The sequence below is a fragment of the Ictalurus punctatus genome, chromosome 11 (genome assembly GCF_001660625.3).
Source record: "Ictalurus punctatus breed USDA103 chromosome 11, Coco_2.0, whole genome shotgun sequence".
NCBI classification, from domain to species: Eukaryota; Metazoa; Chordata; class Actinopteri; order Siluriformes; family Ictaluridae; genus Ictalurus; species Ictalurus punctatus.
In genome coordinates this window covers 14,597,325-14,613,077 of record NC_030426.2, presented here as the reverse complement: position 1 = coordinate 14,613,077, position 15,753 = coordinate 14,597,325, and the positions used below count along the sequence as shown (strand labels likewise).

Below are 15,753 nucleotides of genomic sequence, written 5' to 3'. Positions count from 1 at the left end.
GTGTGTGTGTGTGTGTGATGCACTGAACTGGCCTTTCCCACCTCACGGCCAGTTTTTCTTGGATAGGTTGCCGATCCACCATGAAAGTATTTACTGGAGATGAATGATTGAAATACTAAATAATAAATGAACTTGAACTCATTTGCACTTCATTTGTCATTCCATTCAGAACCTGAACCTCCAATCAAATTAGAGAGAATGGAGGAAACAACCAACAAAATCAGTCTGGCTCTAGAGATCCCTGAAGAAGTGACGAAGATAAAAAGTGGTGGGTGTTCCTTTCAATGCACCATAAGTTTTATCTTAAGAAACAGCAACTCTCTTCAGATTCTGCTTTGAGTCTGTAAATTATATTTTGCCATTCGGATTGCTGCCAGCTGAAGCAGAAACTCACAAAGTGTCAAAGTAAAGCTGCAGGACACACACCATTACAGTCATATAATAATAAGATATTATATGCTTAAATTTTACTTTCTATTATATATCTTTTATACTTTTAAGCCTATTATTTTATTCTATTCTATCAGGGTTTTTTTTTTCTGAACACAGAGGTAGTAGAGAGATACAACAATGAATTGTGTGTTGTAAAATGGTGTTTTTGCTTTGTAGAGTCTCAGCGTGACTGCAGGACTCAGCCATGCCAGAATGGAGGCACTTGCATACAGAGTGGAGACATTTTCAGCTGTGAATGTCTGACAAGCTTTAAGGGCAGACAGTGTGAATTGTGTAAGTCCAAGCAGCAAGTCACACTTTATCACACCCTTTCTTTCTCTGGGTCAAGAAACACTCAAGACACATTCAGATCAATGTCAGACATTTTCTGTTAGGGGTGGCTAACTCACCTCTTACCACACTTGTGCACTTTGTTATCTAGTTTGGATATCGCATTCCTCATTCAAGTGTTTAGCATTGAGTGAGAACATGTTTCTGAAATAACTTAAGGGAATTGTTTTCCTCACATTGTCTCTCTCTCTCTCTCTCTCTCTCTCTCACACTCACACACACACACACACACACACACACACACACACTCACACACACACATATATTTTTGCCTGTAGATTGCCAACGAGTAAAACATCCATGTACCCGCCTCTACTCGGAAACAAAGAGTGTGCCTGTATGGGAGGATGGAGTCTGCCATTATCTGTAAGGGATTTTTTTCTGTCTTGTGTAGCCCAGATTGTACATGCAGATAGAATGATGTTGTTTGTGGAAGTTTGGATACATGCTTGTGTCATTTGTTGCACTCGTTATATGTGGACAGATCCCAAATACTTAGTGTTCATGCAAGACCTAAAATATTTATGAACTAGAATCATTTTGAGAGGATGACTGAGGGAAATATTCCTAAAGCAAGAATTCCTAAAACATGACACTGGAGGCACGGCGTCACAGCTCCAGAGTCCTTGGTTTGATCTTCTGTGTGGAGTTTCACATGTTTTCCCTGTGTTCTTCTCCCACCTCCCAGGACATTAATTGGTTAAGCTAAAAATATGAGCCCCTAGATAAGTGTGCAAGTGTCTGTGTGTGTGTGTGTGTGTGTGTGTGTGTGCAGTTGTGTATGCGTGAATGGCATATTCTCACCTCACACAGAGTGTTTCCGGGATAATTGTGCAAGTGTGTGTGTGCATGCATGGCATACTCCCACTTTACATCCAGTATTCCGAGGATAGGGTCCAAATCCACCATGACCCTGACCAGGATAAAGCCATTACTGAAGATGGACAAACACTGTACAATGAATAAATTAGGGCAACGTTATACAAAACAACATGAAAGAAAATAGGGTTTGAAAGTATCAGTTTAAGTTTGCTTTTTGCACAGTTAGTCTTGCATTTTGCCATCAGTGTGGTACAGCAGGGTGCAGTTGCTAATCCAGAACTATCTGTACCATGAATGAATATCAGTGTCCCATTGTATAACAGTCCCTGGAAAGGTATGAGAAATTCTCCAGAGGCTGTGGGATGGTGAGTTGTCACAGCTTGACTGATGAATAATTGTACTAAAGACCAAGAAAGAAAGAAAGAGAGATAGATAGAAAGAAATTGAAGCTCAAGAATCATATCATACCTTTATGATAAAAATTCCATGTGGCTTTCTAAAGCCCCCCAAAATATGCTTGCTGTGACATACGGTCACAGCAAAATATTACTTTTATTAACTAGTGTTTTAGAAAAATAGTGGTTATCTTTAAGAAATTAAACATAACCAGGGGTACCCAAACTTTTGCATACAACTCCATATACTGGTGTATCTGCTCTGCTCTTGATTTGAGATTTTCTGATGTTTTTTCTCTATTTTGCTTCACAGATATAAAAGAACATATAAAGTACAGCAGGACATTTGTTTTAGAGAAATCTGTGAACCTGTGCTCAATAATAAAAACCCCAGTAAGTATCCTACAGAAAAACTTCCAGATTTGGACCTTATGTTATTGTCTCGAGTAAGATTTTATGACTGAGGTTCAGGCAAGTTTGAAATGATTCAGACTGGATAAAAAAGAAAGGGATGTGCCAGACATTAATTCCTGTAGGCCAGCTTGTCAATAGGATGATTTATAATTCTAATTTCTAACCAGAATACCTATATTGGTTACATTTCATTAGCTACAGCCAAAACCAGCACACAATCAGAACTCTTTATTGAGCTGTTCAGTTGCTTTTGACATGTCATTTTTCATGTTTCTTGTACCGGATTGAACCTGTATGTTTCAGACAGAGCATGGTTTATCTTTTGTTTGTCTGGCTAGGACAGATTTAAACCCTATTGCACACAATCCAAATTTGATTAGAGACTTTCCAATGCAGAGCTTTACATATACATAATTATATTTACATTTGGCAGATGCTTTTTACTAAGTTGCCAAAGTAACATAAGAGTATTTTTAGACCTTGTCCTGTTTCATGCTAGAGACTCCAGAGCACTTCTGTAGGTCACTCTGGATTAGGACATCTGTTAAAAGCTATACACAAGTGAGGCAGAATTTCTGCCAGTAAAACAGAAGCATCTGCAAAGAAAAAAGGATGCAACAGAATTGAGGGCCAAAAGTAACACAAATTTTAGAGCATGTGCTAATATCCAGTAGTGTTACACATACTAGTTACAAATCAGCCAAAGTACAGATAAAAAAAGCTGATAAATATTAATACAATACTGTAATACTCTTCTGGGGACAGGCTTGGACCAATTCAAAGGCTCTTTATTTTATTTTTACTTTTCAGCGTTCTCAAAAACACATAAAAATGCACGCACACACGGCTACCTACTGGTTGCTCTCTCCCGCTTATCCTCGCCTCGTCTCACTGCAACACAGAACATTCATTAAGAAAATTCCCCACATGTGTGCAGTCCTTACCACTGTTCACTGTTCTTCTCTCGCTCTGTCCTCCATTCACAAACCAGTGCTCGAGCACGGGTCTCGGGCAGGCCACAATCACTGCTGTCTTATCAATTTGGGGAAGCACCCCAGTGGAAGCCCAGATACCGTAATTCTACCCATCCTATCGCATAATTCATTGGGTTTGCCAAGAGTCTCACCCACCTCAGTGATCTCAGAACAGCTCGCAGGTGCTGGATGTACCTCTGCCAATCATTATTGTAGATAATAATGTCATATAAATAGGCAGTGGCATACAGAGCCCGTGGAAGGAGGATTCTGTTCATGAGTCACTGGAACATTGCAGAGACCCTGAACAACCCAAAAGGAAGGGTCACGAATTGGCATAAACCAAACGGAGTGGAAAAGGCCATTTTTTCATGAGATATTGGAGTCAAGGGGATCTGCCAATATCCCTTTGACAAATCCAGTGTCAAATAAAAGCAAGCCATAATCTAGTCTGTCATTGAAAGGCATTGAATTTAGACACCACGTTGACTTTTCTAAAGTCCACACAAAACTGGACTGTCCCGTCGGTCTTGGGAACCAAAACCACTGGGACTCCTCAATTACCACCATGTTGAGCATAGCCTTGAGTTTGTCCCAAACTAAATTTTTTTGTATTCGGGCAGTTGATAGGGGCGGCTGCATACCACCACCCCTGGGTTTGTCTCAATGTGGTGTTCTATGAGATTAGTGCGACCGGGGAGAGGTAAGAAAACATTGGAAAATTCTGCCTGTAGTTTAGCCACGCCCATGATTTGGGATAGATAGAGGTGGTCTCCATAAGGAACCAGGGTAGATTGAACCACTGTTTTTAGATTCACCTCCAGTCCTAGTTCCTCCCTCTCTGGAATGACCATCACCAAAGCCATGGGAACTGCCTTCCTCCATGGTTTGAGGAGGTTAAGGTGGTAAACCTGCCACGCCTCACCTCTATCCATTTGCCTTACCTCATAATCGACATCCCTGACCTGTGGTGTGACCTCAAAGGGTCCTTGCCATTTGGAGAGTAATTTAGAGCTCAACACGGGTAGTAAAATGAGTACCTTGTCTCCCAGTGTGAACTCTCATAGCCAAGTACCCCTGTTATACAGCCAGGATTGATGTTCTTGCACCTGTAGCAAATTCTCCTGTGCTATGTGGCTTAAGGTGTGGAGTTTTGCTTGCGGGTCAAGAACATATTGAATTTAATTTTTACTGTCAGAAGGTCCCTCCTCCCAATTTTCCTGAATGATGTCGAGCACGCTGCTTGGCTTGTGTTCGTACAATAATTAGAACGGGGTGAACCCTGTGGAGGCTTGCGGGACTTCTACTACTGCGAATAACAGTGGCTCTAACTACTTATCCGAATTCTGCGCATCACTGTGAATGAACTTATGAATCATGTTTTTAAGCGCTTGATTAAACCTTTCGACCTGCCCATCCGTTTTTGGATAATAAACACTGGTGTAAATCGATTTAGTCCCCACAATTTGTAAAGCTTGCGTAGTGTTTGTGACATAAAAGGTGTGCCCTGATAAGTCAGGATCTCTTTCAGGATCCCGACTTGAGAGATAACATGGAAGAGTGCCTCCGCCACATTACATGTGGAGATATTGTGGGGAGGCATTGCTTCCGGGTATCGTGTTCCACTAGAACGAACACAAAGCAATGAATGCCCTTGCGCAGTTTGATCTAATGGCCCGATGAGGTCCATCCCAATTCTTTCGGAGGGGACCTCAATTAAGGGGTGGATGGGCACAACAGTGCTTTTGGGGTGGCCAGCAGATTCACCAGCTGACATTTGCGACATGCTGCACATCACTAGCGGACATTGCAGCGAATGTCCGACCAATAAAAGTGGGCCATGAGACGGTTCAGTGTTTTAACCTGACCTAAGTGCCCTGCCATCGGATTGCCTGGAATAACAATTCCAGATGGCTCTTCAGTCTTTTTTTCCTGCGTATGAGTGTTCTGGGTAACTCAATATAACCTATCCTTAATAATTGGAAATAGGGGTGGGAGAGCGCAACATTAAGCTGAATTGCCTGACCATCAGTTACTCTCACTTGGTCGAAGGTGTGCCTAAGGGTCTCATTGCATGACTGTTCCAAGTAAAAATAGCTGAGGGAAATCCCTGCCAACAGGAGAGGAGCAGAGCTCCCCCTGCTCTTGATGTCACCCTGACATGGAACTAATGTCAACGGTCCTGGCACTGCCTCCCCAGGCAATGTTGCACACATTCCACACCGTTTTTCACTACTGCAGGACCCAACCACAAACATTTATCTTGCTAACACACAAAACCTAGACCAATTTGTTGCCAGGATTAGTGGATGGGTGAGACAAGAACTAACTGCCACCTCCACTATATCATTTTGCCCCCGAAATTTAATGATGAACGGCACTAGCAGGTATTAGTGAACATCCCTGTCCACACACCTCACTTTCACCCAATGTGTGTTTCCCAATGCTTCTCCTTGAACCAAGCATTGGTGAATTGAGGTCTGGTTACACCCTGAAGCACTGGACCCACTCCACTGTCCCTTCTGGAAGTCGGGTGATGAACTGCTCCAGCACCACAAGGTCAATCACATCCTTGGCACCGTGTCCCTCAGTCAGCAACCACCTCCAGCAGGTGTCACAGAGCTTCTGGGCAAATGTAAACCCAGAGGCCGAGTTTGCAGAATGTCAGCAACCGGACAAGCCGACGGTGCTGTTCTGGGGTGCACCTGACCTGCTGCAAAATTGCCCTTTTCCAGTCCAGGTACTCCAGCATGGTGGCAACAGGCGGGCTGCCTGCTGACGCTTGGCAAGACCCATGTTAAGGCAGAACGCTCATACAGCTTCAAGAAGACTTCCGGGTCATCCTGCAGTCCCATTTTGGTGAAGGTGAAATGGAACGTGCTGTACCAGTCCCTGGATTACCTGTCAATCCGCTTCCTGGGTGTTGAGCAGGTCTTTGATCCACTGCTCTTGATCTCAGTGCAGCTGGAGGAGGGCCATATCCAAGACCATGGATACTGGTGTTCTCACACAGCTGTCTTCATATTTTCAACTAAATAACCCCCTAGAAAGCCAGCCAGTCTGGTTCCAATGCCAGTTTACAGAAACTGCCCACTTTGCAGTCTTTACAAAAAGCCACAAAGAACTCTTTGTCTTCTGTCCTCATCATCACTGAACTGTCTGCAATCTTTGACACAAACAATCATCATCTGGCCTCTAATACCTACAGAATCAATCCTAGGTATAGTATTACCTAACAGCCTTTTTACTAGAGTACCTCAGGGTTCAGTATTTGTTGTCAGTATTCTTGTTGTCCCTGTATGCTAATTCACTGGTCTCAGTTATCAGGCCTTGTTGTTTCTCCTATGTCATCACTATGCCGATGACACACAACTTTATTCTCTTTTCCCTACATCCACTTCTTAAGTCTCTCAGAAGATATCAGACAGCCTTACCAACATCTCTTATTGGATGATGTCTCAAACTCAGACTTGACAAAAGTGAACTGATTAACCTACCAGTGAAGAACTCTCTTCTGTTGGACTAGTCAATTACCTCTGACACCCTCATAGTCTATCCAGGACACAGGGCTAAGGATCTATGGTTCTCAGCTAAGTTCCCACTTAACAAAACACAACTACTTCATCTCATGACTCTTAGTAAATGGTCTGCACTTATATAGCGTTTTTTTAACCTTAGCGGTTCCAAAGCACTTTACACTGGTTCTCATTCACCCATTCACACACACACTCACACACCAATGGTAGCAGAGTTGCCATGAAGTCGCTAACTTGCCATCAGGAGCAACTTGGGGTTCAGTGTCTTGCCCAAGGACACTTCGGCATGTGGAGTCATGTGGGCCAGGAACTGAACTACCAACTCTACGATTAGTGGACGACCCGCTCTACCACCTGAGCCACAGCCACCCATTACTCTTATTACCAACTTTCGCTGTTGATCCAGTGATCCAGTATCGCACCAGCTGACTAAATCTCTGATTTAATGTAATTTTTAAAAAAGAATTTGTAAGAGCTTGTAAAAATTTGAATGACGATAAGGTATAAATCATAAGATTTAACTGAGGAATGTAATAGCATTTGTTAATATTTCATTTGCATGAAAAGCAACCAAATCATACTTGACTGATTTTTTCAAAGCTTTAAGGTATAAAAGTATTGATTTGTTTTTAAACTTGTGAATATGTTAGTGATAACCTATTAAAATGGTGAACGAAGATACCTATTATTTATACATTATTTATATATTATTTATATGATATTAGATACCTATAATGTATACAATTTAAATAAAATATAGAGGGGCATGGTGGCTCAGTGGTTAGCACGTTTGCCTCATACCTCCTGTTGTTTGTAGTGTGTGAGTGTGTGTGTGATTATGCCCTGTGATGTATTGGTACCCCGTCCAGGGTGTCTCCCACCTTGTGCCCCGAGTTGCCTGGGATAGGTTCCAGGCTCCTCCCACCCTGTGTAGGATAAGCGGTACAGAACATGGTTGGATGGAAGTAAAATGTAGTCTTGTAAACAGCAGTAAAAAAAAATGTTCACTGTTCTTTTTTTTTCTTTTTTTTATCAGACCGCAGAACGCAAAGACAGCAATAAAGGTAATTGCACTTTTCTTTTGTTTCAGTTGTCATGCAATTTATCTTGTCTGATGCTGACTCCTAAACAGAGGTGTGACTTCTGAATTATGTACTTAATACTTAATATTTCCTGTTTTATTTCAGGAAGCTGTAGTAACTTGGTGAAGCACAGACCCCTCTTCATTCAAAACCTGAAACCATGAATTGCTTCCTCGGACAGTTTTATGGACAAGTTTTTTCCACCTCTTATTCTGTAGATCACCATGTAAAATACACCCTGGCAGTTACCCTGCATAAATAGCATACCTCAACTGGAATGGATTTGTAATGTTGACACTATGTGGCTGTGTAGTCCCTCAGGGAATTTTTCTTTAAAAACTGGCCCCATTGCATCTCCCTTCGGCAACTACGTTATACAGCCTTAGAACTGGTACTCTTCAAACTTTTTTTCCTCGCCCACTCAACAAGAGCACAAACAATTAATGGAAGCATCTCACATGTTCTCTGTGTTTGTATAAATCCAACTTCTCTGCTAGCTATCCTGTAAATAGTGTTTATAGGTGTGTTTTGTAGGTGAATATTTTAATAATAAAATGATTAAAAATTCCTTGTTGTCTTTTTATTTATTTATTTATTTATTTATTTATTTGCTGGTGTCTCCGCAAAATGTAGCTTTTAAATGATAAAGGAAATTGATGTTTTTAGGAAATTAAAGCAATAAAATGTCCACTTTCAGTGTAATCTGACTTTATCTCTGCAGATCAGCTTGGATTTCCCTGGAATGAAGGCACAGCTGGAGAAAGGCTTTGAGCTATAGAAGACTCTATTTCAAGAATTTTGCAAGGTTGCTGTATATTACCTAACACAGTATTTAAACGCTAAATTGATGATTTAAAATATTTCAAGTCTTTCCAACTAGTCCTTCATGAAATGGGGACACTCTCATGTCAAACAACAGAATTCAAGTAATTAATTAAAGGACTCTATGTCTGGCTTCATTTTACCACAAGGTGGCTCTGTTCTATATGCACTGGACCGTGAAAGTCAGTTTTTGACTTTTCCCATTTCTATTATTATGTCTTCAGATTTTCTTAATGTATTCAGGCTGATGGACATGAGCAAAGTTTACTTTTTGCACACAGTATATTGTAGCTTCCCACATTTAAAAGTAATAGGGTTGAATGGGCAGGAGTGTAGCAAAATACTTATCCATGGGGAAAAATACTAATCCACAGAACATATGGCTACTCCTGTGTTTGGCCTTGGTAGGATCTGTGTTTGGCCTTGGTAGGATCCCCATCGGACATAAAAGGCACACACCTAATCAACATTTGTTTGTCATCTAGCAAGCTATAATAAACTCATAGCTGACATAACATTAGGCAACATCTTATCTTGTGGTCAGTGGGGCCAGGGAATAATTCGCTTCTGTCTTAGCACTACATTTGCTTCTTCCTGCATGACACTGACAGTTCTCACCATTGCACGATGATGAAATGAGCCTTCAAATTTCCTGGAGATGTTGTAGTGGGCATTCTATTATTCTGCAATTAATTGGTAATCATCATCATCATCATCATCATCATCATGGTGAAGAAGAAGAATGGTCTGCACTTATAAGAAGAAGAATGCTTCATTTTTCATGCTAGCTTGTAGTGGTATCCCTTATCTCCACCCAACCCATGTGAATGAGGTGATAATGTGTATACCAGTGTTTTTGTAATCCTGCTCCCAAAGTTATCATGCAACAGATATTTTAGATTATTACACATTTAAAATAATATTCTATTTTTATCCTCACAAAGATCAGGAAAATCTTCTTCTTTATTATCTAATTGCTTTTGAGTATAAAAGTCTAAATATAAAATGCCAATCACTCAATCCAAGTTTATTTCTTTTGCTTCAATTGGGAAATTAAGACCAACTGTTACTAGTGTTGGTATTAGTTACAAGATCATGCAAATAGAAGAATTGTTTTAAAACCTTATTTTTTTCTGTTTCAGAGGTTAAGTTTAGGGTCAGATTTAGGTGTAGGGGTAGACGTGTGTATGTGTGTGTGTGTGTGTGTCTCTGTGTGTGTGTGTGTGTGTCTCTGTGTGTGTGTGTCTCTGTGTGTGTGTGTGTGTGTGTGCGCGCGCGCTCGGCCATGCGTGCGCGCACTCGGTATCCAGCTTTCTGCTATGCACGCGCGCGCTCCTTTACCCGGGCCCCGCCCACTTTCTCCCGTGAAAAATGAGATTACAGTTGGGGGTGGGTGATGGTGCTGGTAGGACCATGAAAGGAAGGACCATGAAAGGAAGGACCGGGACGAGACTTTAACGGTTATTTTTGCGGTCTGAAATTGTTGTTTTCTGTCTAAATGTAGGCTTATATTTCGTGTAAGTGTAGTCAGAACACGTTAAAAAGGCATTGCGCATCCGTCCAGATGTGTAAACCGACCGTGAGCACCGAGTGAGACTTGAACAAAGTTAGCTAGCTAGCTCGCGTTGTTAGCGTTACGCTTAGCTCGGTCAGGAACAACCGGAGAACGGATTCGAAACGAAGCGGGAGAGTTTTTGTTAGCGTCGTTATCAACACCTACTATAGTAATGTTGCCCTCGGGAGGACATTCAAGTTTTGGATGAGGGTAAAGACCGAGGGTTTGCTAAAGCAGTTTGAGGGAAAAGTGAAGGTGCGATGCTGGGGCAGAAGGAGGCGGCGCGGGGCTCCGGGGGTCCTCGGTCAGAGTGCCGCGCTCGCCCGCTTCCAGCCCTCAGGACACTCGGGGGCTGCGTGTTGCTCCTGCTGCTCCAGGCGGCCCTGTGCCTCGCCAGACCCGGCGTTATAATCAGCACCAACAATAATAACAACCACCCGAGTGTCAACGTTTACATGAGTGAAGTCGAGGTGAAGAAACTTCTCGGTGAGTGTGTTTGGTTCCTCTCAGTTCGTTTCGGCTGTGCTTATTAGCTGTTCTGGGTGATGCTGAGTGGCTGTGGAAGCACATTATATTGTTAGCTTGCAGACTAATTTGATTTAAAACAAGAGTAAACACGAGTGTAGTTCATCAGTTTGGATCAACATTTTTCCAGCGTCTTTATTTTAAAGCGTGTTTCAGCTTGAATTCATTGGACATTATAGGTAGTTAGCAACACATCTATATAAACGAGCGCTCTTGCGCATGCGCGTGACCAGGCCTGGTTCCAAACGGCTCCCGGTTGGACATGGAGTGCACTACTGTAGGAGCCTTTTTATACTTTATATAGTCCGGTTATGTAGGTAGCGGGGAGGCATTTGGGATTCAGCCGAAAACTTCCAGTCCAAGTTGCGTGTCATGTTCTGAACACTGAGGCGTGTTTTCAAATATTGTGCTTTTGTGCTTTTTTGTTTTTAAGTTTATGCAGTGCTTCTTCTTCCTATAATAATAGTAGTAATAATAATAATAATAATAATAATAATAATAATGGTCAAGAAAAACACAAAGCTACACTCAGTTCTTGCTGGATTCAATATGCTTCAAATGAAGAGCAACTGTCAGTGTTGTATAGGACTCTGACTTTATCCTGGTCCACTTCTGAGAAGTCTATAAGCAGAGCCTGGCTCAAAATATTTGTGGACATACAAGTCTGAAAGGCTTTTGGTTATAAAATCAGTAATTAAAGAGGTGTTTGCAGCGCTCACTATAGAGGAAAGGACTGAGTTGCTGGTTTTTGTTTGTTTGTTTGTCAGCCAGGAAATACTTTTTATCTGAAAATCAGGGCTGGTTATAACTTGTGTTGGCTGGTGCATAATAATCATACTGTTACTGTCATAATCAACTCATCAGAAATCTTCAGCACACTTGTATAAACACCAGCGACTCTAACGATAGCAAATATTACTGACTCTATTCCCAGCTTTGCCTTTATGTTGTTATTTGTATTACAATATATGCTTTGTAAATTATCCAAGTTTAAGTAAATTTGATTTGTGTCATGGATGCTTAGGATGTTTCGTGTTGCATGTTGTGTATATAGTGCGATTGTTCATATTGCCCGGCCTTGCTTCTGACACTAATGGGAAGCATATGAAGAAAGGACAGGACCTACATTGTGCTGGCATGAGAGAAATTATCCTGTGCTGGGTGACTCGGGTCATGCTGCACTCACATGGAGACTGTCTTACAAACCAAATCTTCTTTAGTGCAACGGCCATATCATGGGTTTGTTAAAGACAGACGAGCCATGTCGTCTGCCAGTGTTCGTAGGAACGCCGAGGTAACTTCTTGTAGAAGTGTGAATTGTTTAACGATTGTTAATTGCTGGGCGTTGGAGCTTTTGACCGTGACCCATCATTACCATCCTAAGTGTCGCTGTAGACATGCTAAATAAAGGCTTGTAGTACTGCAGTAGCAGTGTCTTCCAGGGGGATAAAAAAGGAAATGGGGAGTAGCTCAGGCTGGAGGAATCTAGCCTGAAATGCGAGAAGTTGTGTCTAGGAATATGTCCCAAACGCAAGAAGTTATGTCTAGTGTTCTTACTGAAGCCTCGACTTTTCTAACATTTGGTTCTGCCTTCTTAATAGTCCTCGTAGCGTGTAATCTCAGTGGCTGATGGTTTCACACATGCTCTGAGTGTTGACTGTGAACAGTGAGTTGTTTTTCAGATGTTCACCTTTCAATGATTGTGATGTCTGATTAGCCACTATTTCTATGTTATTAGCTTTTATTCCCATATAAACCTCTCCATGTAATGCTGTAACTTGAATATAAAGGAGACAAAAGAAGAAGGGAAGGAGATAAGACTATCACAATGTGATATTCAGTGGCATCCCAGATTGTATTTTATTTTTATTTTGTAATGAAATTGAGGTCATGTCTAAGTTTAAGCTTCTTTCATTGATCTTGGTTTATTTTCACTTTTACACCCCCACAATGCCATTTGAATACCAGTTGACTGTGGAATCAATCAATCTCATCACCTAAAGAGAGAAAAGAGAATGATGCAGCAGCATTTCAGTTATTTAGTCGGTCTCTCTTTCTCTCTCTCTCTCTCACACACACACCTCCTCATCTGTACACTTTGCTCAAACCGATCAGCTTCCAAAGCTTTAATTTTCATGCTAAGGTCACCATCAATGCTGTCAAGCTCATCAACTCTTAGATTGCTAACTTTCTCAGCCAAGTATGTGCCGTGAGCTCGACTGTGTCCTATATCTTCATTGCGATATTGAACTTTGGGCCCAGTGTTCACTGGCTCCACTACGTGTATGCTGTTATTGTCATGAATATGAAATTGATCAATGTTTGATGAGGCAGAAAAGAAGCTCAGACACTCATTTTAAGGTGTTAACATTAAAATCTGATTGTTTTCATTGATTTTTGTGAGGGTCGATAGCAATGTCCCCCTGTGACATCAGCACGGCACACAACTGCTAACATATCACAGAAATGATGAAAAGACTCCACCAGCCAACAAATTAGGACTGCATTCACAAAGTACATCATAAATATCTGAATATAAACATCCATCCATCCATACATCTTCTATACCACTTATCCTTCCTTTAGGGTCATGGGGAAACCTGGAGCCTATCCCAGGGAGCATCGGGCACAAGGCAGGGTACACCCTGGACAGGGTGCCAATCCATCGCAGGGCACAATCACATACACACTGAATATAAACATGTTTAATGAATTTCGCTGCAGAGTTTGCCTTTAAGGATCCATCATTGTTTATCCTTCAAGTTGAAGATGACGCATCAGCTGGTGTTTAGAGGTTTAATATCCTGGTTCAGTTTTGAGAAACACAGTAGAACGCAGGTTATTTGTGATTCTCAGGCTGTGTCCCTGTGCTCGGCATTTGTATCTCATCAGTGCTGAATTTTGACCATGGATGGCCTTTACACCCTTTGATACTTGTAATTTGATTATAAAATATCAGCATGTAGCCTGTAGTTTTCTGTTGTGTGCTGTGTCATCTGTCCTGTGAGTGAGAATGCTGGAATGCTGTACTTTAAAAAAAAAAAGAAAAAAAAAGTAGGTGGGTTTTTTTCCTACAACACTGCATTACCAAGCACACGAGTGTTATCGTGCTGTCTATTTCTGGTCTTCCTTCTTTGTTCCTCTGTTGCTGCTACAAGATCACGTCTCTGTGACTATGTTTACATCATAATCATAGACAGCAGTAGTCTAAATATTGATCTTATTCTGAATAAGACAAGATTGTGATTAAGATGTTTGCATGATTCGCTTTTAGAATATTCCTTTCATGTTCCCGTTTTATGTGTTCCAGAACATAGTTAGATTAACGGCACAAGTCGTTACATCCTCACGCCAACGCCGTCCAATGTTTCCTCCAGAATTTCACATATTGACATACAGTTCGTCTTCATTATGGTACCGTATACAGTTTTGGGTGTTTTTATTTTTAATTTTACGTAAAGTGCAGTTAATTATTTGTCATGCTATACGTGCAAATAGACGACTGCTTGAAGCCATGGACTGCATCAGAAACCGCGTACTTACCTATTGTATAATAGCCAAAATTCATGTATTTAACCTACGATTTATCAGGTAAGTATGTGGTTTCGGACGTAGCCATGCTGTCTTGTTTGCCGTCAAATGGTTGAGCACTGGTGTGTGTGTGTGTGTGTGTGTGTGTGTGTGTGTGTGTACGTGTCCTGTCGCAAGATCCGGCGAAAACTCCCACACGATGTTAATAGTGTGATTAAGGTGTGTACATGTCTTTAATACACTCCCATAATGAGACTAAAACAGGAATACTCCACATGTCTCCATTCAATTTGTATTTACTTCAAGTATGACCTTAATCGGATTAAGGTAATCAATAATTGCTGTTTACATGGTAGTTTCTTAATCAGAGTATTGTCTTAATCTGGTTAATATCAGATTATTGTTGTCCATGTCTGGTGAATTTGCAGTCAGAACATTTGATAGCTTTTGGCAAAACAAGTTATTCCTTGTATTTTCATACTTTAGTTTGCGTTTATGGGTTGAGTGAGGGCGGAGGCTTTGCAGGCATGATAGCTGATCAAAATCAATCATGCCAAAAATATCCTCTCCTCTTAAGCCTGCAGACTAGTGGCTAGATTCATCATCATGGTTTTTTTCTTAGTCAGTATTGAAGTAGCATTGATTTATGGAAGTTAATTCAGCCAGTTAAAAGAGAGAGTGATTTTATTGTACGTCAGAAATTGAAATCCATTAAAACATTTTTTTTATTGCACATTTATAAGCTTTGATTATTTCAAATGCATGAAAAGTGTGCTCCTTGCCTACACTGGATGTATATTTTAAATGGAGTCCCTACTGAATCACAATCTTAATTCTTTTAGTTGTTCTGTATTTATTGGGGCTGCAACTAACAATTTTCATAATCGAGTAATCTGTGTTTTTTCACATTTTTTCAATATGTGTATACACATACGTGAGTATATGTGTGTGTATATATATATATATATATATATATATATATATATATATATATATATATATATATATATATATATATAATATATTATTTATTTATTATATATATATAATATATTATTTATTTATTATATATATAATATATAGTTTATAACATTACAATGCGTTAGCATCGTTAACATATAACAGGCTATCGCTAACATTACATGGAGCATAACGTTAGCTTACCAGCTGCCTCAAACAATATAGGACCATCTTTCAGGATAAGGATTAGAAGTTTTACAGTTTGTTTGATGTTAATATGACTTGAAACTCACCCACCTTGAATTCTTTGAAGAGATCGGGGTGCCTGACTTACTTCTGCTGTCACTTGATGAG

At 40.7% G+C, this 15,753-nt stretch overlaps 2 protein-coding genes across 6 annotated transcripts in view; both read left to right on the top strand.

The window, feature by feature from the left end:
* The window catches only part of sned1 (sushi, nidogen and EGF-like domains 1), a 55,708-nt gene extending 47,134 nt beyond the window's left edge, over positions 1-8,574 (top strand). For all 3 annotated transcript variants that reach the window (XM_047158520.2, XM_017480350.3, XM_017480351.3), the window contains 6 exons: positions 170-268; positions 610-726; positions 1,062-1,149; positions 2,314-2,393; positions 7,961-7,988; positions 8,112-8,574. In XM_047158520.2, the coding sequence (XP_047014476.1) occupies positions 170-268; positions 610-726; positions 1,062-1,149; positions 2,314-2,393; positions 7,961-7,986 (410 nt within the window). In that variant the 3' untranslated portion in view covers positions 7,987-7,988; positions 8,112-8,574. The remainder of the gene's footprint in view (positions 1-169; positions 269-609; positions 727-1,061; positions 1,150-2,313; positions 2,394-7,960; positions 7,989-8,111) is intronic.
* Positions 8,575-10,253: 1,679 nt separating this feature from the next.
* ryk (receptor like tyrosine kinase) overlaps positions 10,254-15,753 on the top strand; it is a 70,652-nt gene continuing 65,152 nt past the window's right edge. For all 3 annotated transcript variants that reach the window (XM_017480130.3, XM_017480131.3, XM_017480128.3), the window contains exon 1: positions 10,254-10,869. In XM_017480130.3, the coding sequence (XP_017335619.1) occupies positions 10,644-10,869 (226 nt within the window). In that variant the 5' untranslated portion in view covers positions 10,254-10,643. The remainder of the gene's footprint in view (positions 10,870-15,753) is intronic.